At 37.5% G+C, this 27,925-nt stretch overlaps 1 protein-coding gene across 5 annotated transcripts in view; it reads right to left on the reverse strand.

The window, feature by feature from the left end:
• The window catches only part of pcnt (pericentrin), a 53,399-nt gene that overhangs the window by 4,067 nt on the left and 21,407 nt on the right, over positions 1-27,925 (reverse strand). For 2 of the 5 annotated variants that reach the window (XM_039689463.2, XM_089133841.1), the window contains exons 24-51: positions 27,652-27,812; positions 27,335-27,516; positions 26,005-26,222; positions 24,996-25,158; positions 24,687-24,878; positions 24,444-24,470; positions 23,799-24,031; positions 23,555-23,674; positions 22,585-22,605; positions 21,471-21,707; positions 21,107-21,274; positions 18,538-18,690; positions 17,086-17,247; positions 14,724-15,719; positions 13,435-13,605; positions 11,460-11,960; positions 10,708-10,810; positions 10,450-10,622; positions 10,176-10,370; positions 8,315-8,485; positions 8,023-8,206; positions 7,694-7,916; positions 7,455-7,605; positions 3,651-4,337; positions 3,117-3,287; positions 1,986-2,144; positions 1,617-1,781; positions 1,156-1,382 (exon numbers count right to left, since the gene is read on the reverse strand). In XM_039689463.2, coding sequence (XP_039545397.2) covers positions 1,156-1,382; positions 1,617-1,781; positions 1,986-2,144; positions 3,117-3,287; positions 3,651-4,337; positions 7,455-7,605; positions 7,694-7,916; positions 8,023-8,206; positions 8,315-8,485; positions 10,176-10,370; positions 10,450-10,622; positions 10,708-10,810; positions 11,460-11,960; positions 13,435-13,605; positions 14,724-15,719; positions 17,086-17,247; positions 18,538-18,690; positions 21,107-21,274; positions 21,471-21,707; positions 22,585-22,605; positions 23,555-23,674; positions 23,799-24,031; positions 24,444-24,470; positions 24,687-24,878; positions 24,996-25,158; positions 26,005-26,222; positions 27,335-27,516; positions 27,652-27,812 — 6,314 coding nt within the window. The remainder of the gene's footprint in view (positions 1-1,155; positions 1,383-1,616; positions 1,782-1,985; positions 2,145-3,116; positions 3,288-3,650; positions 4,338-7,454; positions 7,606-7,693; positions 7,917-8,022; positions 8,207-8,314; positions 8,486-10,175; positions 10,371-10,449; positions 10,623-10,707; positions 10,811-11,459; positions 11,961-13,434; positions 13,606-14,723; positions 15,720-17,085; positions 17,248-18,537; positions 18,691-21,106; positions 21,275-21,470; positions 21,708-22,584; positions 22,606-23,554; positions 23,675-23,798; positions 24,032-24,443; positions 24,471-24,686; positions 24,879-24,995; positions 25,159-26,004; positions 26,223-27,334; positions 27,517-27,651; positions 27,813-27,925) is intronic. The other 3 variants (XM_089133843.1, XM_089133842.1, XM_089133844.1) reach the window with 3 other exon arrangements.

Genomic DNA, 27,925 nt, shown 5'->3' on the forward strand with positions numbered 1-27,925 from the left:
GGACTGTCTTTATAAAACATCTTCTTACTAAATGGTCTGTACACTTATGTACATTTATGTCTGTACATTTACATTCTGCGTTTATATTATGGGCTCACCTGCTTGCCTGTATGATGATGCATCATCAATAAGGTGTATACTGAATTTGTTCTTTTAATATCACGGTCGTACAACATAAATACTCAGTAAAAATAACTGGGGGAAAATGGAGGAAAGCCTTGTATTGAAGGAATAAGAAACGGAATAATTTTCCCGAGTCATAATCAAACTTCAAGCACATTTTTAAAGGATTAGTTCACTTTTCAAAAAACTTATGCTGATAATTTACTCACCCCCATGTCATCCAAGATGTCCATATCTTTCTTTCTTCAGTCAAAAAGAAATTAAGTTTTTTGATGAAAACATTCCAGGATTTTTTGGACTTCAGTGGGAACCAGACGGTTCAAGTTCCAAAAGAAACTTTAAGTACAAACTGCAAACTTGTTCAAAGGGCTTTAAACGATTCCAGACGATGAATAAGGGTCTTATCAAGCGAAACGATCGCTCGTTTTATAAATAAATAACAAAGTTTAAGTTTTATAAGCTCAAACGCTCACCTTGCTCTGTTCTGTAACACCGTCTTTAAAAAACGATTTATCGTCTGGAATCGTTTAAAGCCCTTTGAACAAGTTTGCAGTTTGTAATGAAAGTTTCTTTTGGAACTTGAACCGTTTGGTTCCCATTGAAGTCCATTATATGGAGAAAAATCCTGGAACGTTTTCATTAAAAACCTTAATTTCTTTTCGACTAAAGAAAGAAAGACATGGACATTTTGGATGACATGGGGGTGAGTAAATTATCAGCAAAAGTTCTCTGAAAGTGAACTAATCCTTTAACTTTTAAAGTGAAGGGTAGAGAAGTAAGGAAGCTTGGTTCTGTCCATCCATCAGTTGTTGGGATTTTGAAATCTGCAGATGAACATTAACTTGCAGGTTTAAATGGACTAAATCATTGGAGAAGTCCTGCATGTCAGAACTTTTTTTTTTCACCATAAGGTTTTACCATAAGACATGCTGATTATACACTGTTCACATGCATTTAGAAAATATATGGGGTGAATTTTCAATCATTTTCCAAACATCATACTAACCCTGCCAGACACAGTTTTTTTTTTACCTTGAGATAGCGATGACTACTCTGACAGACGTTCTGAAGCGGTTTAGAGGTCTGGAGACCTGCGATTGGCTTAACGTTGGCTGTGCGCCCATACGGGCTATGAGCGCAAGCGTAGCCTGCTCGCACTCTTGAAACCCTCCCAGTAGCAGCAGCAGATAGCGCTTCTGATACACCAGCGACTTCCTGTAACTCTCTGCTCGCAGGTATCTCTCATAGAGCCGCTGTACCTACAGGAACAGGTTCATAAAGCAAGCAGTTCCAACGGTTTAGAATCACATTTATAAAAGAAAAAAAGTCAGCTTTGATTTCACGAATATTTTCAATAATTGACATTTATTTAATTAATGGACTAAGCTTTTTCATTAAAATACACTGGTAAAGTAACGTGTGGGACGTTTTTATTGAAAGTAGAGACAGGTCTACTACTTCATAGGGACAGATAGTACGTTGAAGCGATTTACCTTGTTGTTTGAGAGGTCATTGATAGGTCTGTTCTCATTGCTAGCTGTAAATCTTGACAGTTCAGCTTCTGCTTTTCGCAACGCAGTCTGAAGAGCCGCCTTTTCCTTTTGCCAGGCCAGTTTCTCCGATGACACGCACTGCTTTGTAACAGGAGGAGACTTCACCTGACCGGACACAGAAATGCACACACAACTAAAATCAAAACATTGACATACTAAACATTAACACATACACATTCCCTCAGATATCCAGATATATGACCCCATAGAAATGAACTGCAATTTTCTGCATGCAAACATTTTGCAATTGGTTGCACTGTCTTGCTTGCTGTTCAAAAAGGTCCACCGTTAATAATAAATTAAGATTACCTGCTCCTGGTGCCTGAAGCTTTGCAGGTCTCTCTCCAGACAGGATATGGTGTGTTTGAGGGCGATCTTCTCCTCACTCAGAGCAGCGAGACACTCCGCGAACTCAGAGTTCTCCTTCAGCAAACGCTTCATTAGAGAGGGATTAGATGAGGTAGAGTCCTATGGAACACAGGATCAAATATATTACAAAATCAGACATGTTTTGCTTGCTTACACAAACAACTGTCGCAATAAAGTCCCGTTCATACAAAGACAAGTGTTCAGCAGGAATATGGCGTCAAAATGCAATTTAAATTTTAAACGTATGACTGTTAATGCTTTTGAGCAGACCAAGGGTATTTTAGTAAATGAAAACTGAAACCAAGACAAAAGTAGTTGATCAGAAAACATTTTTGTAGAGGTTTACAGGGAAATGAACCCACCTGTCATGCACGTCTCTATAGTACTGCAAGTTTGACTAAAATAAAACGCGGTGAAAAGATATTGAGGCTCGGCCGTCTTCGAGTCCCAGGTTATTTATATGCAGTTGTTTACGGGTATAAAATAAGCAAAACATGACAGTTACAATCATGATTATGGTTAAGTAAGATAACATCTAATATAACTAAATTATATTTATCTTTTAGTCTAGCACTTTTATATATGAAAGTTTATATTATGAACAGATTTATATTAGCCTATAAATACACATGAATGTATTTACATGTGTATGTCCAGATTCTCTACATCATACTATCATACTCTTTCCATTGTCTGGTACTCAGGGTTTTACTGTAACACGTACAGTCAAGAGAGTGAATTTACACATTCATTGAACCCATCTGATATTTTCCCCCTGCATTGGTTTAAAATGACAAAAATAAATAAATAAATAAAATAAAATAAAATCACATGCGAAATCTGAATTTGTGCCGAACATCTCTGTTGGTTTCGTACTAACACAGTACCACAAATCTATTTTTCCTTATTTTAAAAATGTCATACAACTCATAAATGCCATACCCTTTCATCTGAGTGAAATCCTGTGGGAATCAGTATTTTAGGGTTAGGTTTGGGTTTAAAATACTACAGTACAGGTCTGTCGCACAGGTACTTGATACCCATACCAAATTTAGCAATGAAGAATGTTACCTGAGGGATGTTTGCAAGTGTGTTCTGGGTGAAGGTCAAGCCATTGGAGTGTGTGTCTCTCCGCAGGCGTTCTGATGTGAGCCGTTTCTCTTCCTGCTCCAGGTCAGAAAGCGTTTGCTGCAGCTGCCTCAATCTCTGCTGATCCTTCTGACGCAATAACTCCAACTCCATCTGAGAGAATAAAAAAAAAAAAAAAAAAAAAAAAAAACACTTTTAGAACACTGACTTTGTGATGCTCACATAAAAATCGAAAAATGAATCGAAAATCGTTTACACAATGGATGCACGTTCTCGTCTTTTTTTTTTCTTTTAATCATAACCATGTTGGGCTGCGTGTCTTTCTTAAATGCATCAACTGAGAATGCCTAATGTTGGTTTGATTACTTGTGTTACATGAAAATAAATAATTTGTCTACCTGATGCAGTTTAATTTAATGCGGTTGTCAAAAAGGTCGGGTACGGAATTAAATTAGTGTTTAATTGTCGGATAACGGGTCGGGTGTCCTGCAGGTATAAATGAAAAGAATTAATCACCAGTTTCTCATTGGTGCGTTCCTGCCGCCGTTCCTTTTCCAGCTGCTCCTGTTTCTCCTGTCTCCTCCTCCTCTCCATCTCCTCCTCCCTCTCTTTCACCACTCTCATCTTTTCCTTCATCACATCCAGCTCCACTTGTAAGTGAGCGGCCCTCTCTCGCTCCGCCTCTAGAGTGCGCCCGACCTCCGTCTTCTGAGTCTGCAGGCCCTCCAGAGCAGCACGGAGCCTCCTCACTTCCTCCTGCTCCTTGTGTGCCTTCCGCTCGGCCTCCTCCGCTTGCCTGCGCTTTCCTTCCAGGACCTGCCCTTGCAAACGCTCCAACATGGCTGCCAGGTCTTCTCCCTGACGCCTCTCGTGTTCTAGTTGTGCCCGTAGGTCCTGAATGAACTTTCTGTCGTGGGCACTGGCCGCTTCCTGTCTGCGGGCTTCCTCCTCTAAACGCCGTGCGTGTTCCTGGGCCTGGCGAGAGAGTGAATCCGAGAGCTCCGCCGACCGAGAGCGTTCCTCCTCCAAGCGGGAGAGTGCAAGTTCAGTACGCTCTCGCTCCTGGGCCATCAGGGCCTCACAGCGAGACTGCTCGATCTGGAGCTCAGAGCGCAGGTTACTGCATGTGATGCTCTCCTGGTTCAGAGCGGAGTTAAGCTGCTTGACATGTGACGCTTGCTCGTTCAAAGCCTGGTGCAAAGACTGTTTAAACAAAATGAAAAGAAGAGAAAAAAATAAATAAAACAAAACGCGTTAGGGAAAATTATCAATTTGAACAGCCATTTATACATATTTAACATGGGCGTAGGAGCCGTTATACGTGGGGGGGGGGGGGGGGACATGTCCCCAAGTTTTGTCCCCCCCACTATTTCCCAATATAAGATTTTGTTTTGCATTGCCTGCCCATCTCTGCCAATTTTGGAGTCTCCCAATTAATCCATTCTGCAACTTTTAAATACATAATTCAATTTTTAAAAACGGCCCAAAAAATTTTAATATATATATATATATATATAAATATTTAAAATTAAATAACAAAGACTTGGTTGGTATTTTTCTCAGGAGATGTTAAGCGTTTTACTTCAGACACCGGATTATCAGCAAACTGCCAAGAGAACTGCTAGCTGGCTAACGTTACTCAAAATAAACTAGCAATCTATTCAGTCAGCATATTTGTGTTTGATCTGTGTGAAAAACTTGAAATATAATTGCTAGACCTACTTTTAGCTACCAAGCAACCTTTCCACAAGGGATAGATTTATTATGTTTTTTAGTATTTTATAGTTAATGGAAATCAAATCAACCATTTATTTGAGTTAATCAGTACATGACTGATTAACAGTAATGTAAATGCCCTAATACATGTTGATACTACAACAACAATGCAAAGTATATGTTCTTAACCTTGCAGTTTTTCACATATCATGCAAGACTCAATTTCTCCATTTTTTTGCACAAAACTCTCCAGAAAGTGTCATTTAATGGTTTATTTTTCAAAAAATTTTCCCGGGGGGCATACCCTCGGACCCCCTAGCATTGACTGTCCCCCCCAGGTTCAGAATTGCTCCTACGCCCCTGATATTTAACCATCGCAGTGATACACAATCCAATATAGTAATTTGGATAGTCACTGCATCAAACAATTAAAAATTAAACAAATAATTCTCAATATCACCACATAACTCAAAGTTAAATTAACAACAAATTATATATTCATACATGCACTATACTCTCGTAAGCTATATGCTATATAAAGTCAGTCCTTCCAGAAAAACGCGGAGTTTTTTTGTGATTGTTGCGGGCAAAAATCCTTGATTACGCGGCCCGTTTTCTTTAAAAATGCGATGGAATATGCGGGATATTTATGCAATTTTATGCGATGAAATTGCGGAAACTTCCAAAAATTGCGGGAACTTGCAAAAATTGCGGGAACTTGCAAAAACTGCGGTTTGATGAAAAAGAGAAAAAAAGTGATTCCCCCAACATCCTGTTCTCACTAGGCTACTACCTTAATGTAAAGAGTCATTTCTTATTACTTTCTATGATGTAGCAAGCATACTACATCATAGAAAGTGCTGGGAATATTTAATTTCTCATCTTGTTTTATTTTTATTAAATTTTCATAATCACAGAGTTTGATATCAAGTTCTTGACATTTCTTTTACACATTTTCTGATAAGTATAACATCTGAGAAGTAGCCTAAAACATGAAACAATAATTTGGAAAAAAAAAAAAAGAAAGAAAAAAAGAAAAAAAAAAGATAGAGGGCATCACAGACATATTAAATTCCTTTAGCAGAGATACAGATCTTTTGGGCTTTTCGATTTTTTTTTTACATTTTAAAGACTCAAAATACATTTTAAAGGCTGTTTTGAAATGAGCAAAGTTGGGTTTTGAGTTAGGCTACTCCACTTAGTTTGATGAATATGAAATTTTCCTAATAATAGAAAAAAATCGATAACATACATTTTTCTTATAGGAAAGTCAAAATCATTTGTATGAAGATGACAAATTTAAGACAAGGTTGCAATTCATTTTAAAACCTAGAAATTGAGACATCTCATTACAAAAGATTGAAAAATAGGGACATTCAAACAATAAGTGCACAATAGACTCTCTTTCACAATTACAAAATCAGCAATGTTTTATTTCAGACTGTAACGAGTGTAAATAAGGTGTGGCCCCTTTAAGAGCTGCGCGCTGAACTGTCTGCAGTGTGTGCGCCTCAAACACCCCATGTCGTGTGCGGGTAATTTCTGTTTGATGCTTATTCTTTTGTCTTATTTTGTTTATTAAGTAACGATGTGATGGTAGAACATGTGACAGACAGTTATACGAGTTCGATTTGTGAGATGTCAATCGCCTCCGTGAGTCTTTCTGGCCTCTGCAATAACTTCAGCTGTGAGCTATCCCGTCGCGTAATTGCGTCACTTCATTACGTTCCCATGGAAACCGGAGGAAATGGCTGCTCTTGTATGAAGCAAACGCAACATTTTTCAACTTTCTGCGAAGATATATGTGACTTTTTTTTGCAACGAAAATACGAGGATTATGAAATCATGCAAGCCCCGCATATTTTGCGTGGAAATCGGCATTTTATGCGGCGAAAGTGCGGCTTATTCGAAAAAATGCGGCCCCCGCATAAATATGCGGACTTTGGCTGATTTTGCATTGAATTCAGCGATCGCATAATCGCGTTTTTCTGGAGGGACTGTAAAGTTAGAGCTATATATAATTTACAACAATATAAACAATCAGTCAAGTCAAATATATTTATATAGCGCTTTTCACAATACAGATTTTATCAAAGCTGCTTCACAGCATCAATCAACACAACTTAACTGTGTTTGTTTACTCATGAAAAAAAGACACTCAAGTTTGGTAGAGCTGATCAATGGTATGATGGGTCATTTAATTTGAATATCCCCAACTGAAACCGGCTTTGTGCAACAGGCCACAGATCTAATTGGTTTGGTCAACTCGAAACTTATCCCGTAACCCTGAGTTTGTTGAACAACCATTAGGGTAGAAAAAAGATGCTGCGAGCATGACATCATATCAGAACTGTTGCAGTGCCTGTACAAATTTTGCTTGCACAAGTCTAATTCTGCAGTCACAGACAACAATCAGTTGAGTGATTCAATGGCTCATTCACAACACACAAAACAAAGAGAGCCACAACACTGGAAAATGTACTGAACAAATCAGAGAATGAATCAGATTTTTTTGTTGTTGTTGGTGGTGGTGGTGAACTGATTCACTGAGATTAATCAAAATCCCAACCAAAAGAAGGTTTGTACATCAAAAATGTGCATTACCTCCTGATTTTTGTGGTTTTGCTCAATTGTTTGTTGATTGTTGAGTTTCTGCTGCTGAAGGTCTTCTTGCAGTTCCTGTACTCTGGCCTGCTCTTTCTTCACTGCCTCTAGACAGGCCTGATGCTCAGCCTCATCATGTTCCTGCTTCAGCCTTAAGGTAAACATTTATATATATAAAAAAAGGTTACGTCATACTACTTATTCATTTTCAATGGGGTGCATGCACAAGTTTGCCATACCTGAGCTTGTGAATTTGGCTCTTTAATTCCTCTTGAATGTTGTATGATGACTGAAGCTGAAGTCTGGTCTCCTCTAGCTCCGCCTTCAGCACTGACACAGCCTTTAGCTCTGCCTCTAATTGTCTCTGTTGCTCCAGTCCTTTACTCTTTTCAGCCTCCAGTGTGGAGCACAGATCATTTGACAGTGTCTGTTCCTTTTGCAGCCGCAGTTCAAGTTCTTCAACTAAAACATTGCACAAAGTTAAAATTTGACCGATTTTGTTGTTTTTTTAATATTTGCTGTCAATTGTTTTCCACTTTTTGACCATAGATGACACTGAAATATTTACCATCTCTATGCAGTTGATGTTGCGATTCCATGCCATGTTCTTTTGCAGTGTGAAGCGAATCCTGTAGTTGTCGCAGCTGTTCTTGACTCTGCTGGCTGCTTGCATGTAGGCTGCGCACCTCAGCCAATAGACTGTGACGGTCCGCGTTGAACAGCTGCTCTAAAGATCTCCACTGCTGCTCCTCCTGAAAGAGAAAAGGTTAATGAAAAACAGGAGCACTTGATCGGTCAAGATTAAGATGAGAGAATATGAATGGTGTGGAAACAGCATCACATGCTGGGCTGCTCAGCACCTGCTTCTGAAACAGTTTCTTCAACTCGTCCAGCAAAGGGGTGAGGTCCGTCTGAGTGCTGGATGTCATGAAAGCCTGAAGCTGAGAGTGAAGCCACTCCCGTTCACTGTCAAACACACTGCGGACCGCATGCAACAGCTCGCGCCTCCAGTCCACGTCCCCACTGTCAGTCTTCATTGCGTATACACAAACACAAAAATTAAAATACAAAGGGGACTGTTGACCACACATATGAAGACCAAAACTCTACACCCATGTTACATCTTTACCCCGACAAAGCCTAATCAACATGATCAAAACTTGTTGTACACAATCTTTTAAAAACCTTTTGTCATCTGAGTTTTTTTTTTTTAATATTATATTTTCAAAGTAAAAAAAAAGAAGAAAAAAAAATTGAAAGCAAGGCTGTGAGGGATAGACATGCATCTCTTCGATGGGTTGTATTGTTATTTAATGTGTTTTTGGATTGTTCTGCTCATGTAACACTGGAAAAATATCTTTCCAAGAAATTTCACTTGACAAAACTTTTTTTTTTTAATAATTTTTGAAAATTATAAGTGCCGGTAATCTATGAGTTTATACAGCGGATGCCATTGGAAACACCGTAAGTCTATTCCTCACAGCCTCACTTTCTGTCATGAAGCTGCTCTGAATAAGGTTTATTGGTCATCCTTTAAGCACGCACATGGGTTTTACAAATAATTAACTAAAAACAGTAAATTAAGTATTAAAAAGTATTCTAAAAAGCAACTTGCTAAAGAAACAATCTATAAAGAATAAAGGTTTTTTTTGTATCCGAAAAGTGGAGAAGAGTCTGGTATTTACAGTCTAGTTGAGGCCAAAATATAATTTTAAAAATCCTGTGCATAGCACTTTATCTTTTATATGTTGGCCAAATGTATTCAAGAAGAAAAACTGATCACCTATAGCTACCATAAACTTTATAACCTGTAAAATAACCTGCAAGTTAGCGAAAATGTAGTGCAATGCACTTATTACCTCAGATGTACCCATTCTAATGACATAAGTCATTCGGGAGTCAAAAAACCTTGTAACTCCATTTGATCTTGATTTTTCATTTCACTACATGTGCAAGTGTCTGGCCATACACAAAGCCACAATACCAACTTAGATGACAGTGTTTAGATTCAAGATTCAGTGTTTAGATGACAGTGTTTAGATTTTAGATGACAGTGTCAAGATTCCACTTGACAGCGACAATCTGTAAATTTGTTGTTTTATCATCAACACAATCATATAGCGACCTATATGACCGGACTTAAGCTCAAGTTTCACCTTAAATGCAAGTACTACATTTAATAAATGACAGAGCAATTCATCACATCAAATATTCTACTCTTTAATGTTATATTTCAAAATTACAAATCTTTTTGCATTTTGAATGTGTCTGGTCGAAATGGTAAAATGATATATTGTGTGGTCTGGGACATTGTGAACAACTAGACATATTAGAGTATTAAGGTGTGTGTGTGTGTGTGTTTGTACACAAATATATTTTTGCTTTTTCCTTGACATCTTTGAAAAATACAAACGCAATGGCAATTATCAATTTTTTGTTTTGACATGATATAAAATATTACCCAGAGCACTATATTATATATATATATATATATATATAAACAAACTTCACTTTGTGTGCCTACACCTTGTATACAATGTTACATATAAAGCTTACAGGACAACTGCCTTTTCAGCATGAGAAATATACGATGTGAGCATGTGAACTGGTTGAATTGCGTATGTCTCATGGTCAATGCGTGAGACTTGAGAACCCTGTGTTTCACTTGGACGTGGTACAATACTGTCACTACTTCAGTTTCATTGTGACTTGTGATCTCACCTTGGGTTCCCTGTCAGCCATCCTGCAGAGCAGCTCTCTGAGCGATAGGATGGTCTCCTGTAAGGCCCGTCTCTCCCTCTGCCAGGAGGGGGGCGGAGCAGGCTCAGAATCTGGCCGAGACTGGCCCGATGGGGCAGGGCGATGGGACAAAGACAGGATTCTGCAGCTTTCCTGGTAGACACGTTTCAGCATAGCCTATGCGTGGTACAGACAAATATATAATCAAATCATTTCTTTATGTATGAGTGAGGGTAGCATTGTGAAGACTGTTTACCTGCAACTCAGGTGTGAGGGCCTCATGGCTTTCGTTCATGCTGCCAGCAGCGCTATCTGTGTTTTGAGCAGGTGACATTCCTCTGCAGCGCAGATACTCCACAAAATGAGCATCTAAACGCTCCGTATTCTCCAACTCGAGCTTCAGCATGGCCTCCAATTCTGAGCTCACGTCTACACGCACACAAAAATACACTTCAGATAACTCCAAACACGTGCAGTCTTGTCTTTCACAAACTCATGCATAAACACAACTCACTGCTGCCGTATCCATCGCTGACCCACTCCGGCACAGACTCCGGAGAGGTGGAGCCAAGTGGAGACCGAGATAGCGTTACATCCGAATTGTTCGAGTCAAGAACCTTAAAACATAGCCCCATTATCACACCATTAGGTTGCTAAACAATGTCAAAACTAGCATGTGTTACAACAACTCCAACTATAGACACTTTCCACAAATTCAAGAAAAATCATAGGGAATCACAAAGAGTGAGAATTTTTAGATCTGTGCGATAAACTATATATAAAAGCATATTTTAGATCTGTGCAATAAACTAAATATAAAAGCAAAATGCATGGTTTCACACCCATGAAGTAACAATTTCTTGTAAGAAAACAACATTTAAAATGACAAATGTTATTTTCTGGCATTAGGGCTGGGCTATATAAATCAATATTTTTGATTTATAGAAAGAAAGAAGGTTCATGATGCAGAAACTCAAATGTCTTCACTATAAAACTTAGAGAAATTATAAAATTACAGAACTTAATATTTATTAAAACAATTGAATGTATTAATATTTCATCGATTTTAAAATCTACTGTATACAAGCAATCATTTATTTATGGGTGATGGGATGGATCATATCCCCAGCCTCATCAGACACATTAAAAAAAAAGGTTAAAACATTTTTTAAATCACTTTTTTGTGATGGGCCGAAAAAAAGAATGAATTTTGTTTTACTCTTGAGCCCTGGTACATTTCTTTTGAAAAGTTGAATGCATGCTTACCTTTACTGCATCCAGCGAGTCGAGCACAGAGAGGTGTTCGGACAAAGAAAGCGAGCATGGGGATGCAGAGTGTGTGATGGCTTGGACTTCCTCTGAAGGTGGGATAAACATTTGTCTGCCGTGTGGTCTCTCCTTGTCCTGCTCCATGGGTGAAGCCTTGCTGTGGAGCTCCAGGCTGGCGTTGTGTAGTGCGCTGAGCTCCGAGAGATGAGAAACCTGCAGACGAGAGGGCCGCTCTTCGCTGCAGTCCAACCTTCGCAGAACTTCTGGGGAAGACAGGGAGGCGGAGAGGGACGGGTCACGGGAAAGGCCTTCGAGGAAGCAGTGGACGTGTTTGGGATGGTGGTCCTGCAGGTTGCAGCGCTGTCGGAGCTGCTCTAGCTCCCTCTGCTGATAGGCCAACTCTTCTTCCTGCACAGCCAGATCATCCTGTAGACTCCGCAGCTCTGCCTTCAGGTGCTGGTTATGGACCTCGAGATCAGCTAATGCGCGATCTTTCGTCTGAAGGTGAAACGTCAAATCAGAAAACTTGATTTTTTGCTGCCATGTTGAATGTCCGTGCCATGCTTAATGCTACGCTTCTAACTAAGGTGTCATTTATACCACAAATTACATAAAACTCTTACAATTTAAAAGCAGGCAGCATAATGAAATTACATGGCACTATGGAATACTCAATTCTATCAAAGTATTAGTTTACCCAAAAAAGTCAATACTGTCATTAATTACATCATGTTGTTACAAACCCAAAACACTTCATCTTCAAAACACAAATTAACATGAATGAAATTTGAGATTTGTGTCCCTCTATTGAAAGTCCACTGCACCAAAACTTTGGTGCTTCAAAAAAAAATGCATGAGATTGTAAAAGTAATCCATATGAGCAACCCATCTCTTAGGTTTCATTAAAAATGTAATTAGATGGGTGAAAGTCTTGAAGTCTTTGGAACAGTATGCTGATGAGTAATGACAATTTTCATTTTTGAGTGAACCAACCTTTAATATTAGTATTAATTAGGGCTGTCAAACAATTAATCACATCCAAAATAAAAGTTTGTGTTTACATAATATATGTGGGTGCACTGTATTATATACAGTGTATATATATATATATATATATATATATATATATATATATATATATATATATATATATATATATGTGTGTGTGTATATATATATATATACACACATATATACATACACACATATACATATGCATGTATATTTATGAAAAAAAAATATTTATATTAAATACTTGTATAAAATACTTATTTATATAAAATACTTATATACAATATAAATTATATATAAATCTAAATATACAGAATATATACTTAAAAAATATTTCTTAAATATATGCAACAATGTGTGTGTATTTATATATAAAAAATATATATAAATACAAATTAGCAACAACCTCCTTTTTAAAAGTTTAGTCTCTTGTAAACAAACTATTCCCAACTAGCGAGTGAACATGTAAAATTGGACATTATCTATTTTGATTCTTTCAAGTTAAAACACAGTGCACCCACATATATTATGTAAACACAAACTTTTATTTTAGATGCGATTAATCGCGATTAATCGTTTGACAGCCCTAGTATTAATGTAACTAATATTGTTGAAGTATTTTGTTGCTAGGCTGATTGCTTAATAATGTGGATAAATGATAATATACAAGTAAGATTATAACATTATTTTGAACTAAAAATCAATGTGTAACAATTAAAATGCTAAAAACTAAACCTACTTTGACAGTGATCATGCTATCAGGTTCATGACCAGGCGACTATATTTTCTCTCACTTGGTGAACTATTAGCCAGTGAACTCATTATTTTGCAAATCATGTATGATAATACATTACTTAAAAAACAAGACTTTGGCTAAATTAGAAAATAAATAAATATTTCAACAGATGAACTTGATATCTTAAGATGTGGATCAATTAAGGAAATGAACTACTGCACATACCTGTCCCTCTTCCAGTAGCTTCTCCGCTCTCTCTGTGCTGGTACTAAGACCCTCCTTCACTGCTGTTAGCTCCGCCCTTAAAGCATCATGCTCCGCCCTCAGGTGGCTCAGCTGCTGTTCCCTCTCAAGTAAAGCAGTCTCAGCTTTAGCCAAGGTCTCTTCAGCACATGTCTGCAAACATAAAAACAGTCCTTTACACAACTCACTCAAAATGCATTACATCAGCTGTTTCAAAACTTGCTTTAGCTAAAGCTATGCTATGAAAAATTAGCAACAACCCCATTTTTAAAAGTTTAAATGCGCAGCAAGTCTCTTGTACACAAACTATTCCCAACTAGCTAGTAAACCTGTAAAGTTGGACATTATATATTAGGATTCTTTCAAGTTAAAGCATCCAGGGTTTTGCCTTCTGTTCAATAAACAAACAAACAAACAAACAAACAAACAAAAAGTACTCTTGTACTCACTAGCTAGAAACAGTTATTTGATAAAATACCTCTCCATTGTACTCAGAACCCAGCAAATAGAAATAGAGCGGCTCTCCACCTTACGTTGCGATTAACCAATCTAAAATTTAGATCAAGCTTAAAAATAAACTGTTTAAAAGACTTCAGACAGACTTCCTCTTTGAAATGTTACTTCCTGTGTGAAACTCTCCTCTTGTGTGCCAGAGGGCTGGGCTAAATCAGTTTGTTCTCATTCCTCCCCTTTTTATCCTGCTGTAATTTCAGGCACTACAGTGACCGCACACATAACATTGTTGATCTGCGATTAATTAAAGACTCTGGAAAGCTTAAGGGGATACTCCACTTTTTTGGGGAATAGGCTCATTTTACCACTCCCCCAGTGTTAAACAGTTGGGTTTTACCGTTTTATAATGTATTCAGCTGATTTTTTGATATTTAGAAGATTTTAGAAGATTTCTGGTCTCATTGACTTCCATAGTATTTTTTTTCCCTACTTTGGAAGTCAATGAGACCAAAAACTGTCTGGTTACTGGTATTCTTCTAAATATCAGAAAATCGGCTGAATGGATTTGAAAACGGTAAAACTCAACTGTTTAACTCTGGGCGAGTGGTAAAATGAGCCTATTTCCCAAAAAAGTGGAGTATCCCTTTAAAAACCAAAAGGCAACTTCCCAAATAATTCACTGTTAACATCACAGGACATGGAAAAAGTTTACAGTCCAAGTTCATAACAATTACATTGTGTTTGTATTGCTCAAATTCCACCACAAAGAGAACGAAAAAAATATATATATATATGACACACAAGAGCAAGCATCTCACCAGTACTTCTTTTTGGGCTTCCCCTTGTTTAGCCACAGTCTCCTCCTGTTGCTCATGTAGTTCTTTTATGTAGTTCATCTTTGATGTCATTTCCTGTTTCAAGTGCTCTATTTCCTCTTGGAGATATCCCTCCCGTTTTCTCAGAGCCTCTCTCTCCATGTACAGTTCTCTTTTGCCGGTCTCCAAGGCACTGACATTGGCTCTGCCTACTTGGACGTGCTCCTCAAGCTCTGTGACCGTGGATTGTAAATCGGCCAGCTCATTCTCATACCGCTCCTCTTTGTGCTGCAGCTCTGAGACCTGTTTTTCCAGAAGCTCCTTCTCGACCCGCTGGTTCTTGGCCTCCTCTAGCAGCCTGTCAAGCTCCTGCTGGACCTCATCTTTTCTCTCCTCCACCCTTCTGAACTGGAGCTCAGATTCTCTCATGCTGGACTGATGAGCTCGCACTGCATCTTCCAACTCTTCCACACGGGCCGCCAATCGCTCAGCTTCTGTCCGTTTCTCCTCTAGCAGTACTTTCAGCTCATTTGCCTCCTGTTCCAACAGGACCACCTTTCCCCTTTCCTCTCCAAGACTCCGGCCAAGCGCCTCCACCTGACTTCCATACTGTTCCTCCTGGGAGAGCAACAGCTTCTGAAGAGAATCCTTCTCCCCGGCGGCACGTTCCAGCTCAATCTTTAACTCCTGCAAGCGAGCACGAGACGACTGCAGCGTGTGGCTGCTGAGCTCCTGGCACAGGCTTTCCTCAGATGCCCTCTGCTGGCGGGGATGAGCGGACCAGGGAAAGTCTGATGACTCTGCGCTGTCAGTGCTAGGGTCACTGACCTCATGATGGTTGGGGTCAAGTTGGCTCAACTCCTCTTGAAGCTTGTTAATAACCTCATGGAGCTGCTCGGTCTCCTCTTCCTTTGCCTGCCGTAAACGTTCCTGGTCACAACGGAGACGTTCGACCTGAGAGCGCAGCTCTTCTATCTCAGCTTGCTTTTCCTCTAGTGTCTGAAAATGGTAATGAGGATCAGTTACAAGTCTTCAAACTAAGCAAGACACTAAACCTTAGATCTACTTGCCTTGTGATAACTGTATTTCAAGTCACTTTTGATTATAGAATTAGCTAAAATATCAATTTTTTTCAAGCTTTAGAAGCATGAAATGAGATGTCTGCTTCCTGAATATTAGGTATGGGAATTTAAAGAAATGTTTCAGATCCATCATTATTCTAGTTACATTAACAATTCTGTCTATATTTCTGAAGAAGTTGTGTGTGTGTGTGTGTGTGGGTTGGGATATAAAAAATAAATATGACAAATGTAATAATTTAAAAAAGGTTTGTTTACACAAAGCTTTTCACAGATGTAATTAAAATAAATCTTATATTACTTTTTATATATACACGTTTTATTAACTAATATTAAGAAAGATTAATAAATACTGTAACAATTGCATTGCTCATAGGTTCATGTTAAATTAATGTGAACAAATAAATAATTATATTGTTAACACTTTACAATGTTTTATCTATACTAGGCTTTTAATTACGGTTGCTACATGACTCGACCAAGGATTGTTACTTTTAGAGTCAAGTTATTGGGTCAAACTTATTCAGTAACAGCTCCGAGTGATTTTATGTTTTTGAATCACTATACATTTTACATGAACAAAAATGTCTTTAGTTCTATTTGTTAATTTTTTTTTTATTGGACCGGAGCTAACATTATCCGTTGTATTTTTTTTATTACCTACTGTTATCAAAGATTAAAATTATTGAACTATGGCGTGCTATAGTAGTAGTTGCAATTGTAATGTGTGATGTACTGCATAATTTATACTGCTTCTGTCTATACTATTCATACCCCATCAACTGCTTTTGTTGAAGTAAAATGTACTGAGTTATTGTGAAATAAATAAATACCTTTACCTTTACCTTACTATAAATGTTTGGGCCCATATGTATAAAACTTCTCAGAAATTATCTTAAATATAGTCTTAAACTTTGACTTAAGTGTCAAAAAAGTAAGACTTTTCTAAGAGGAGGAGATGTTTATAAAGCAGCTAAAAGACTGATTCTTAAGCGCTGATTGAAAGCGTGTTCCCCTCCTCTCTGCTGCCATCTTTTTACTCCTAACTAGGTTAGGAGATCTCTCCAGCGCTCTTAAATAATTTAAGAGTTGAAATCAAGTCTTGACACTTATGAACATTTATGAATCACACTTATTCTTATGTTTAGGAATAAGGTTAAAATGATGTCAATCTTAGAATTTTGACACAATTAAGACAAAAATTTTACTTTGAACGGCTTTATGCATACAGCCTCTGATGACTAAAAGTCATGTTTAGTAATCGGACACACTGACACTTGTCATACCTTATTATTGTTGGTCATGTCCAGCTCCTGCTGCAGCTGGAGGATCTGCTGATTTAAGTGGTCGATCTCCATATTCTTCTCCTCCAGAAGGGCAGAAGGTAGCTGAAGGATGGATTCGTCGCTGCCCTCTTCTTGTCGTCTTGTCAGAGTGTCCACAGTCTCCTAAAGGGCAGACACAATGAGGACCCTTTCACATTATCCATAAAACTCCCCAAGCACATTCTCTGAAGGTACTGTGCTATGAATACAATTTATCCAAGGTCGTGAACATACTGGCCACTAGTGTTGTCACGATACTAGAATTTCTAACTTCGATACAATACCTTGAAAAATATCGATATTCGATACCATTTTCGATACCACAGAGAAAAAAAACCGCCACAATATTAAGATGGGTTTTTTTTTTTTATTATTTAAAGCTAAATAGAACAAGTCTAGAACATGACAATGAGGTACATTTTACATGAACAAAAATGTCCCGAGTTCTATTTGTTCATTTTTTTAATTGGACCAGAGCTAACATTATCCGTTGTATTTTTTTATTACCTACTGTTATCAAAGATTAAAATATACTGTAATATAAAAGCACTTAACAGTATCAAATTGGAGGATAGAGTGTCAGTAATGTATAATAATAAGATTAAACATTTAATTTTCAGTTAAAGGCATTTCATTATTGAATTAAGAGATGCCATTGTCTGTTTAGTTTAATTAGTATCTGTGTAATCAAATTGATGATAATCGCTAATGAACGCAAATTGTAGAATTAAATAAAGTTAAATAGGCACAAGCTAATTTACATTTGACCACAGTTACAATATTTACTTGTCTAAGATTCCTCAGTCAGATTATGTTAACTTTACGAAAACGGTGAAAAAACTAGACAACACAGACTCATTTCAACAACAATACTAGGCCATCTTGGTTAATGTTTCAGAAAAGTTCAAATGAAAAGAGTTAGTGTTTCCTTTAGGATTTTAATTAGCAGTGAGGGCAGGTCTGTACAAACAACAAACACCCCTGATGCTGAGCATATATGCTGCTAAATGGTACCTCTGGAACCTGTTACTTAAGTCTGTTTTCATTCTCCAACATGCCTGCTCGCGGTGTGTAGTGCGTGTCCGCACTATTCTCCGAGATGCCTGCTCGCGGTCTGTTTTTAATGCGTGTCCGCGCTATTCTCCGATATGAACTTCACTTTTGCTATTTAACCAGAGCGAATGAGATGAGTGCGTCATGTGTGGTGTTTGTCAACACGCCTTTGGAGAGAAGTGAAACTGAAAGTGACCGCTCGGCTAGTATCGATACTTCGGGAAATTAATATTGGTCTCGTTCAGATATTTCAGTATATATAATTATCGAAATATCGATATTTTTGACAACACTACTGGCCACCATAATATAACTAGCAGACTACAGTCATTATACAACTATACTGAGCCAGAGCCTTACCTGCAGGTGTGTGATGTGAGCATGGAGCTGTTCTTCTGTAGCTCTGCTCTCTCTGTTTTTAAGCTCCAGCTGTAGTGTTAATTGTCCGAGCTCTTCCTCCCTCACTACCACATCCTTCTCAAGCTCACTTATCCGCTCCGACAGCAACTCCACCTAAGAGACAAAATATTTCAATGTAACAAAGAAATACCATAAAGTGGGCAAGAATTTTTTTTTTATCTTAATCTGAGGTTTTGTCTCAAATAGAAACCATACAAATGTTCACAGTTTATTTTTGACAATGCCTGGTAAGCCAGAGTGTAATGTTGCTGCTAAAATCAAATGTGTTCTCATTGGCTGCAATTCTCATTTCCATAGCACTTTACAATACGGGTGCACTAATATGCATTAATTCATGCTTAACTAATGCACAGATAACCATGAGTTAATATAACTCATGAACTAAACCATTAATTAATGATTACTGCATCAGCAACTAATAAAGAGTCTAAATGATTAACAGATTGAATTAATAGCAAATCATGTATTACTTAATGTGTCATTGTGTATCAATTCCTTAATAACATATTTTATTAACTAATAGTGTAAATTAATGTGTTAATTACCACAATTAGTCAAAGCTATGCACTTCAACTTCTAGTTGTCTGCTTTAATTAATCATTAGCTAATGATTTGTAAAGTCATCATTACGTTATGACTTTACTTGTTGGGGCACATCATTATTAACTGGTCAATTAGTAATTGTAGTAATTTGCACATGAATTTGCATTAACAATGAAGTAATTAATCATGTATTAATGCATATTAGTGTACCCGTTATATTATCTGGATGTTGAAATACAAAGCTTTGGCTCATTCTGGTAATTAACATATTAATTGACACCATTAGTTAAAAAAATAGTTATTATAGAATCAATCCACAATTACATATTTAATTAATAACAATTCATGTATGAACTAATACATTAACCTTACATACTCTTAATTAGTTCCTAATGTGGTGATCATTAATGAATAGCTTAGATAATCATTAGTTACACATTAATTCAGTATTATCTGTGCAGTAGTTAAGCATGAATTAATGCTTATTAGTGCACCTGTACTGTAAAGTGTTACCAAAACATGTTGCACCTACAGCTGTTAGACCATGGTGTTGCATCATGTACTTTAAAATAAACTCCAAAGGCCCCAATATAATTCAAGTTAAATAATGAACAGTATAATACCAGAATATCTGTAAAAATAGCTATACGCCTTACTCACGGCAGCGCCATCTTTGATTTTTAATGAGAATGAAAGCGAGGCTGTGAGGGATAGTCATGCATCTCTTCAATGGGCTGTACTGTTATTTAATGTGTTTTCGGATTGTTCTGCTCATGAAACACTGAAAAAATATCTTTCCAAGAAATTTCAGTTGACAAAAAACTCCCGAGAATGTAAACTGTGGAAAATTGTAAGTTATCTAGCAGCTTTATTCAGCTTTTTACAGCGGATGCCATTGGAAACACGGTAAGTCTATCCCTCACAGCCTCATTTTCATACCTGTCATGGCGCTGCTCTGAATAAGGTGTATAATAAATATGGAAGTCGCTGCAATCGATGTGGCTCTTTTTTCAGATCATAAACTGACTCTTAATAAAAAACAACGCTGTTGTTTTATCTTACATTCAGGAAACGGAATTGTGTGATACTTCGAGTAGGGAATTAAACCAAATCATTCAGATGACAGACTTGGCTCAGGCACTTCAGAACGGTCAAACCAACAATAGAGAAGCTGTGCAAAACATCCACTGTTGAGCTAAAGTCCCATGTGTTTGTTGTGCATCAAGAGTGTGTTTCCATCATAGTTTATGTGCATGTCTTATCGGATAAATTATTTAGAATTACTGGCATATTGGTGATTCCATCCAGCATTTTATGTTTAATGGTGCATAAAATAGATAGCTTTAAAGAAATATATAAATAAATATGGCTTGACTAGAGTGCCGAATTGCAGAGCTTGTGCAAACATATCCATCATCAAATGCTTTCTTAAATGGATACTCCACTTTTTTTGGAAATAGCACTCATTTTACAACTCCCTTAAGTTAAACAGTTGAGTTTTACCGTTTTCGAATCCATATTATTCTAAATATCAGAAAATCGGCTGAATACATTAGAAAACGGTAAAACTCAACTGTTTAACTATGGGGGAGTTGTAAAATGAGCCTATTTCCAAAAAAAGTGGCGTATCCCTTTAAATGTCGTTCTCTCACCACTGTAATTTTTGTTGTGTGCTTATTTTTTTGTAATTGAGAGTAAAGTGCATTGCGCATATTTCCATATTCATCTAATCGCCACTCTCAGCAGTGTTGGGATGTCTGCTAGCAGTATACCACCACTGCAAAGGCATTTCAAACTTTTTACCCATAAGCAAAGACTGAAAATGAACCAAGTATTTTGTTCAGAGAACGAACCTAAAGACCTCTATATTAAAGCAAATGCAAACTTGGATAATGTTACTCTGATTAATCATGACCGTCCACAAATCTCTTTCAATCTGCTTAATCCTGTGCTGATATACACGCACCTGTTGTTCTTTGGTCTGCAGATCCTGTTGTGTAGCTTCCAGCTGTTCCAAGAGGTTAGGGTCAGGGGTCATATCAGGGAAGCGGTGTCTGGTTTCATCGAGTTTGGACTGTAGGGCAGAGATCTGGAGCTTATTAGCATACTGCTGCTGCTGCAAAGCTTCTTTATCCTGAAAGAAAGAGCACACAGATCAGAATGGGTTAGAACTACAGATATTGGTGCAAAATGGAAAATTAATTGAATTAATTAACTGAAGCAGTGACTAGACAACCTAATTCGGGGCTTAAATGTGAGGCAGGGGGGGGTTCTATAAAATCAGAATACATGCAAGACACATCTGAACTTGTACGTGTAGTTTTGTGCACCTGTGTGAGCTCCTGAAGGTTCTTGCGTGCTTTCTGAAGTTCTTGCTCCAGCTGTGTGACAGTTCGGCTGGCCTCCGCACAGCTCAGTAACGCCTGCTCCAACTCACGGATACGAGTTGTCAATTTCTCAATCTCTTCATTACGCTCTTCCACATCAAGCTGGCACTGCTCTTTTGCTGACAACAGTATACTATAGTCTTCCATCTTATCCTTGATCAGAGCCTGAAGGTTTTCCACCTGTACAAATTACACGAATAGAGAATATGGACCCAAATAGAGCGTGTGTGAATATTTTAATACAAATCAGGGCTGAAGACTTACATTTGAGAGAAGGATCACCGTTGTTAAATTTACCATTGTTCTTCTATATTATCTATAGTATACTGACCGACAGCGTCAGTGGTTATAAAAGGAGCACATATTACTTTGTGTAATTCAGTTGCAATCAAAGATTAAAATAATAAAAAAGAAAATTGATTTCTTGACACGGATTATTTTATAATGATGATTTCATAATGTCTAAATGTAAATTCAAAAGCAAACTAGGGAGTGTAAATGGCGAATAAGCCAACAAGTGCTCTTCTGCAGCCATCTACTGGTTAAAGTGGTAATTTAATGTCTTTATTTAATTTTTGGGCTACGTAGTGAATGATGGCACCAATGTGACCTCTATCAAAATGTATTCACAGCGACAGGGAAAAAAAGGTCATTGTGAGGGAATATAAGTGAATAAAACAACAGTTTTTCCAAGGATGGAGACTTTTAAAGAGGCTGCAAGACAATCATTCAAAGGAACAGATAAAGACAAGCCAAGATGGACGGTAAAGTCAAAGTCAATCTCTTTTATCAGCTACTAGATTAGTAAGCAAAGACATTTGAGAGGAAAGAGGATAAGAATGTGTTTGAGTTTCAATGGGTGGATGAAAGTGGAAAAAAACAATAACATGAGTTAAAGATGCCACTGATGTACTGCAAATCTGCTGAAAAAAGGTTTGACAAGCAAGACAACGTAACGCAAAATAGCTATCACATGCTCTACTACTTTAAACGCTGCATAAGCCATGCATATCTGCTACAATGCCAGCACATTAATGACTACAGCTGGATAACATACCTGAAGAACCAAGTCCTCAATCTACATCATTCAGTTAGGGAGAAAAAAAAAAGCATCTATATGAAAATTCAAATCATTCAGAGGTCAGTATCAGAAAGGCTATAGTTTCTGTCACAGAGTATGTGAGCAATGTGGTACAGAAGGGTTTTGCCCGTGAAGCATTTTGTGATGTTCTTTCTTGCTTCAAGATCAGAAAGTAATCGCACCATCAAGATAGATATAAGCCTTTTAATAGTCAAAAATGCCACTGCCAGAAAGAATTCAGTGTATTTTACTGTTAGACAATTTTTTTTATAATGCATCCTTGAATAAATGTTTAAAAAATAATAATAATAATAATTATATATATATATATATATATATATATATATATATATATATATATATATACACACACACACACACACACTATATTATTATTATTATATTTAACAAATAATAATAATAATAATAAGATAATAATAACAATAAAAATAATAATAAGATAATAATATATATATATATATATATATATATATATATATATATATTATATATACATATATATAATAAATAGTATATTATTATTATTATTATTATATAAATATATATAATAAATACTATATATATATATTATAAATACTTTAACAGTTTAAAAAAAATGTAAATAAAATGCTTTCTATTCAAAGAAGCCTGAAAAAGCATCACTTTCAATTTCCACAAAAATTGAGCAGGACAACCTTCGAAAAGAAAGATTACTTGAGCATCAAATTAGCGTATTAGCATAATTTCTGAAGGATCGTGTGACACAGCAAAGCTGAATTTTCAGCATCATTACTCTAGTCTTCAATCACATCACAGGAATAAACTACAGTAAGATATAATAAAACAAAAAAAAATTGCTCGCATACTCGTCACAGATTATTCACAAACAAACAGTGTCAGGCTGTTCAGACAAGGACACATCTAAGGTTTAGACATTGCCCCTTACCCTTTGACCCTTGCTGGTCCCTCCTGCGTGTCCTTTAGATGGCTGTCTCAGCTGAGCTTCCAGGTTCTTGATTTCCTGCTGAAATTCATCCCTCTCATGCTCCCGTTCCACTGCTTGTTCCTGTACAAGCATAGTCATTTTTTTGCTTACGCCAAGTCTGACATGACTGAATAAAGTATAAAATATTCACATTTTTCTCTCAGCACCAGACAAGGTGCAAGTAGTTTTGGTGCAAAGCACTTACATCTATGAACTGGCGGTTATGTTTGAGCTGTTTCTCCAGAGCATCAATGTGTTGCTGCAGGTCTTCAGTCTGCAGGCGGTGCTGTTCCTCCAGCTGATGTCCACGGCTCTCCTGCTCCTCCAGGGCCTGTTCCAGCATCTGAAGACGGGACGCCAGCCCACCGCAGTCCTTCTCCGCCTGCCGCTGTACCTCCACACACTCCTGCCCCAGACGCTCAGCCTCCGCCAGCAGAGCTGCACAGAGCCCAGGAGGACCAATGAATAAAACGTGCCACAACAGATCTCATCAACAAAACACTCACTCAAACTGCAAATGCAAATTAAGATGCAAACATGCACAGGAGCTCCGGATCATTTGTGCATTCTCAATGCACAAATAAAAGCACAGCAAAACTGGATCGAGAAGAAATTGGCAAAGAAAGACTCAAGAAAAATTAAAAAGTACTTGAACCTTCAAAACCAAAGGTTTAGAACAAGTTAGACTGCAAAAAAAGATCACAGGATAAGCAAGAGCATTAATAAACCACAAATTAAAAATAAATAAACTGCAAACTTCATCTGAAATGGATGCATTTAGTGTCCAAAAATGTAGTTATTCGTTTCTCAACTCAAACATTTACGTAAGCCACCGATTATCATCACAAACCTGTGTCTTCCTCTGCGTCGAGGAAGCCTACAGAGCAGAAAGAATTTGTAGGATGAAACTAAACCCTTCCATCATAAGCACACAACCTTAAAATTTCACTGTGTGCAAAGTAACACGCATATTTAACAGGCCATGACCCAAACGATAAAACAAATGTTACATAACTGCACGTTATGCAATTCAATCTGGGTATTAAACTAAAGCACGCCATCTAAAACGAAATCACACCCCTTCCGCTCTCACCCTTTTCCGTGTCTCCGAGGCTGGCGGTCAGGGCTTCTCTCTGACGCAGGAGGAGGGCATGATTTTCGTTGAGCTGCTGCAGTTGGATGCGTGTGCTCTCCAGCTCCTCTGCCAGACGCTGCTCCTGCGTCTCCTTCTGCTGAAGCGCCTCCTCCAAAATGGCTTTCTCAGCTATGTAGCCTTCCATCAAACCTAGAGCCACACATGTAAATGCACACAAGAAAGCAAACAAGTTGTGAAAGTGAATGGCAGTGAAGTAGGGATACACAAATATTAAACATTCTAAAACATAAAAATGAAAGTCCTGACCTTCAGCCTTGTGCAGCTCCAATTGTAGTTGGCTCTTCAGACTGGCCTCGTGATCCAGCTGCTCCAATAGTTGAGAGTTTTGAAACAGCAAAGACGCTCCGGCCTCGCCTCCGTCTCTGAATTGCTCATTCAGTACGGCCTGCAGACCACACATCTGCTCCAACTACAGCAGAAAAAGACAAAGAGAGAGAAAATACAGACATAAATGGGAATATGGGTTAAACTGTTCCTAAAAAGAACTTCCATCACATTATCATATTGAATTGTGGTCTGAATCACAAATACTACTGTTTGCTAGAGGCCAGTTTTTGGGTTTTTTTCAAGGATTGATTATAGTTTTTATTCAGCAAGGAAGCATTACATTCATCATAAGTGATAGCAGGGTTGTTACTGTATAAAACTATTAAAAACATTTGTAGTAAATAACTAAACTATGTTTAGGCACTAAAATGACTGCAAATAAATAAAAACTAAAACAAAAATAAATTAAACCTAAATAGAGCTATTAATGTTTTTTTTTTTAAAGAATTACTAAAAAATTTTATTAAATCTGAAAATTACAAGTAAAAACTAAAATAATACTGTGATAGTGAAAACATTTATGTTACAATAGTTTCTATCTCAAATAGATACTATTGTTTTGTTTTTTTGCTGGGGGGATGATTTTTGAGTCCACAAAAACATTAAGCAGAACAACATTATAATAAGAGATGTTATGGATGTTCAAAACAAGAAAAAAAAGACTTTTGAACGGCAGCGTACTCAAGTGTGAAAAGTACATAATAAGCTGGAAATAAGTTTATTTAAATTAAGAGCATGAGGAAATGATGCCACAAAACTGAAGACAACCCATTTTGTCCACATACATGTGCATAAAATACTAGCATTGCACTTCCACATGCTTGTTGTGTCCACCAATATTGGTTACTCTGTCTACACAATGAACAGTATGCAAATTCAGCAAAAGTCAGAAGTGGGTAGGACAGGGATGTGTCTCTAAGCACGGCACCTGCTGTGAGGACTCGGAAAGCAGCTCCAGTAGTTTATCTACAGCGGTGCGCAGACGTGTACAGGATCCCAGCATGAGTTCCTCTCCTTCAGCGTCCATCTCCCCCTCCGGCCCAGAGAACACACTCTCACACAGCCTCTGAGACAACTCCAACCCCTCGTCCACAGCTGAAGACCACATACTACAATTAGCTTCCCCCTCAGTGCCAATCACCTCTCCTGAAAAAAACAGAATAAATTCATTGTTAAAATCTGTTAGTCAACAACAAATATTAAAAGATAATGGAACATTGAGATTATTAGCCAAAGGTTTTTCTCCCAAATATTTTTAATTACGATTGTGCAAAATAAATGCTAATTTTAGAATCTGTGTGTAAGCATGTGATTGTCTCATTTGTCAAGTAATATTTATACATTTTATACTGGTATGTATGAAAACTTGTTTCCGCCACTGAATAAAATAAATAATAATTGTGACTCACAATTGCGAGATTAGAAGTCAGAATTTGTGAGAAATAGTCGCAATTGTGGGATATAAAGTCACAATTCTGAGAAATAAAGTCGTAATTGTGAGAAAAAAAGACTGACTTTATAACACATAATTGCGAGTTTATAGCTCAAAATTCTGACATCTTTTCTCAGAATTGTGAGATATAAACTCGCAATTGCGAGTTATCAGGCCAATTCTGAGGGGGAAAAAATACTAACTTTCTAAATATCTCACAATTCTGACTTTACACACTATTTCGACTTTATATCATGCATTTCTGAGTTTATAACACGCAATTGCGAATTTATATCTCGCAATTCTGACTTTAGAACATGCAATTGCAACTTTATATCAATTCTGACTTTATATCTCGCAACTCTGAATTTAACACGCAATTGTGACTTTATATCACGTAATTCTGACTTTATATCTCGCAATTCTGAGAAATAGTCAGAATTGTGAGAAAAACAATTTTACAACTTTTTTTATTTTTCATACTGCGTCAGAAACAAGCTTGCATTGGTATTTTTATATTTTTATACATTTATTTTAGCCAATTTTAATGTGTTTGAACAGATAAAACCCAACCAAAGACAGAGTGATAAATCAATTAAAAATGTATGTGTTTGCGTATCTAATCATATCTAAACTTCTGACAATGATGAGAAAACACTTCCAGTGAGTAAATCCAGTGATCAAATGCCCATTTTCAGTGATGGGCACATGACTAGTGGCTGGTCTGTGTGCGCAATTCCACAAACCTAATAGGTTTGAATATCATTTTAATAGTCATTAATCAATACAGATTTTTCATCCAGGAAACTCACTCACAGAAACATACCCGTTTCATGTGAATCACGGCTACTCCTAGCGGTCATTGAGCTGGGTGTTTTGTCTCCAGACTGACCACCTGATACACAAGCTCCTAGTTTGCGGCTTATGTGCTCATCCGTTGCCATAGTGATCCGAAGCATCTCTATTAGCGTCCGCTGTAGTTTGTCACGTGCTGTTTGCAGGTCTTGTCTGATAGGAACAAAAATAAATGTTTAAAAGTACAGCTAAAAACATGAAAACAAGGTTGTTTATAAAACAGTATGCAAACTGTCAGTTAAAGCTTCCCCAAAATCCCTCTTTCTGCATCTCTGTGGGTCAGCTGACCTGTCCTGTGTGGCCGTGTTGAGGTCTGCTCTGAGCATGGCCAGTAGATTGTCTCCTTCCTGGTTTTCCCGGTCTCTGCGTTGCAGGAGAGTCTCCAGCGTGTCCATCTCTGCCCGCTTGCCCTCTAGCTCCACCTGCAGCCCGCTCACCTCCGATCGCAGCTGAGAAAGAGGCAAGAGAGACACCACAGACAGGAAAACAGTCATCACCTAGGCAGTAAAGTGTTTGCCTGAGAGGTGTCAACGCAACTAACAAATGATGAAGAGGTTAATGT

This window comes from Pimephales promelas, chromosome 8, assembly GCF_988280905.1.
Source record: "Pimephales promelas chromosome 8, fPimPro1.hap1.1, whole genome shotgun sequence".
Taxonomy (NCBI): Eukaryota; Metazoa; Chordata; class Actinopteri; order Cypriniformes; family Leuciscidae; genus Pimephales; species Pimephales promelas.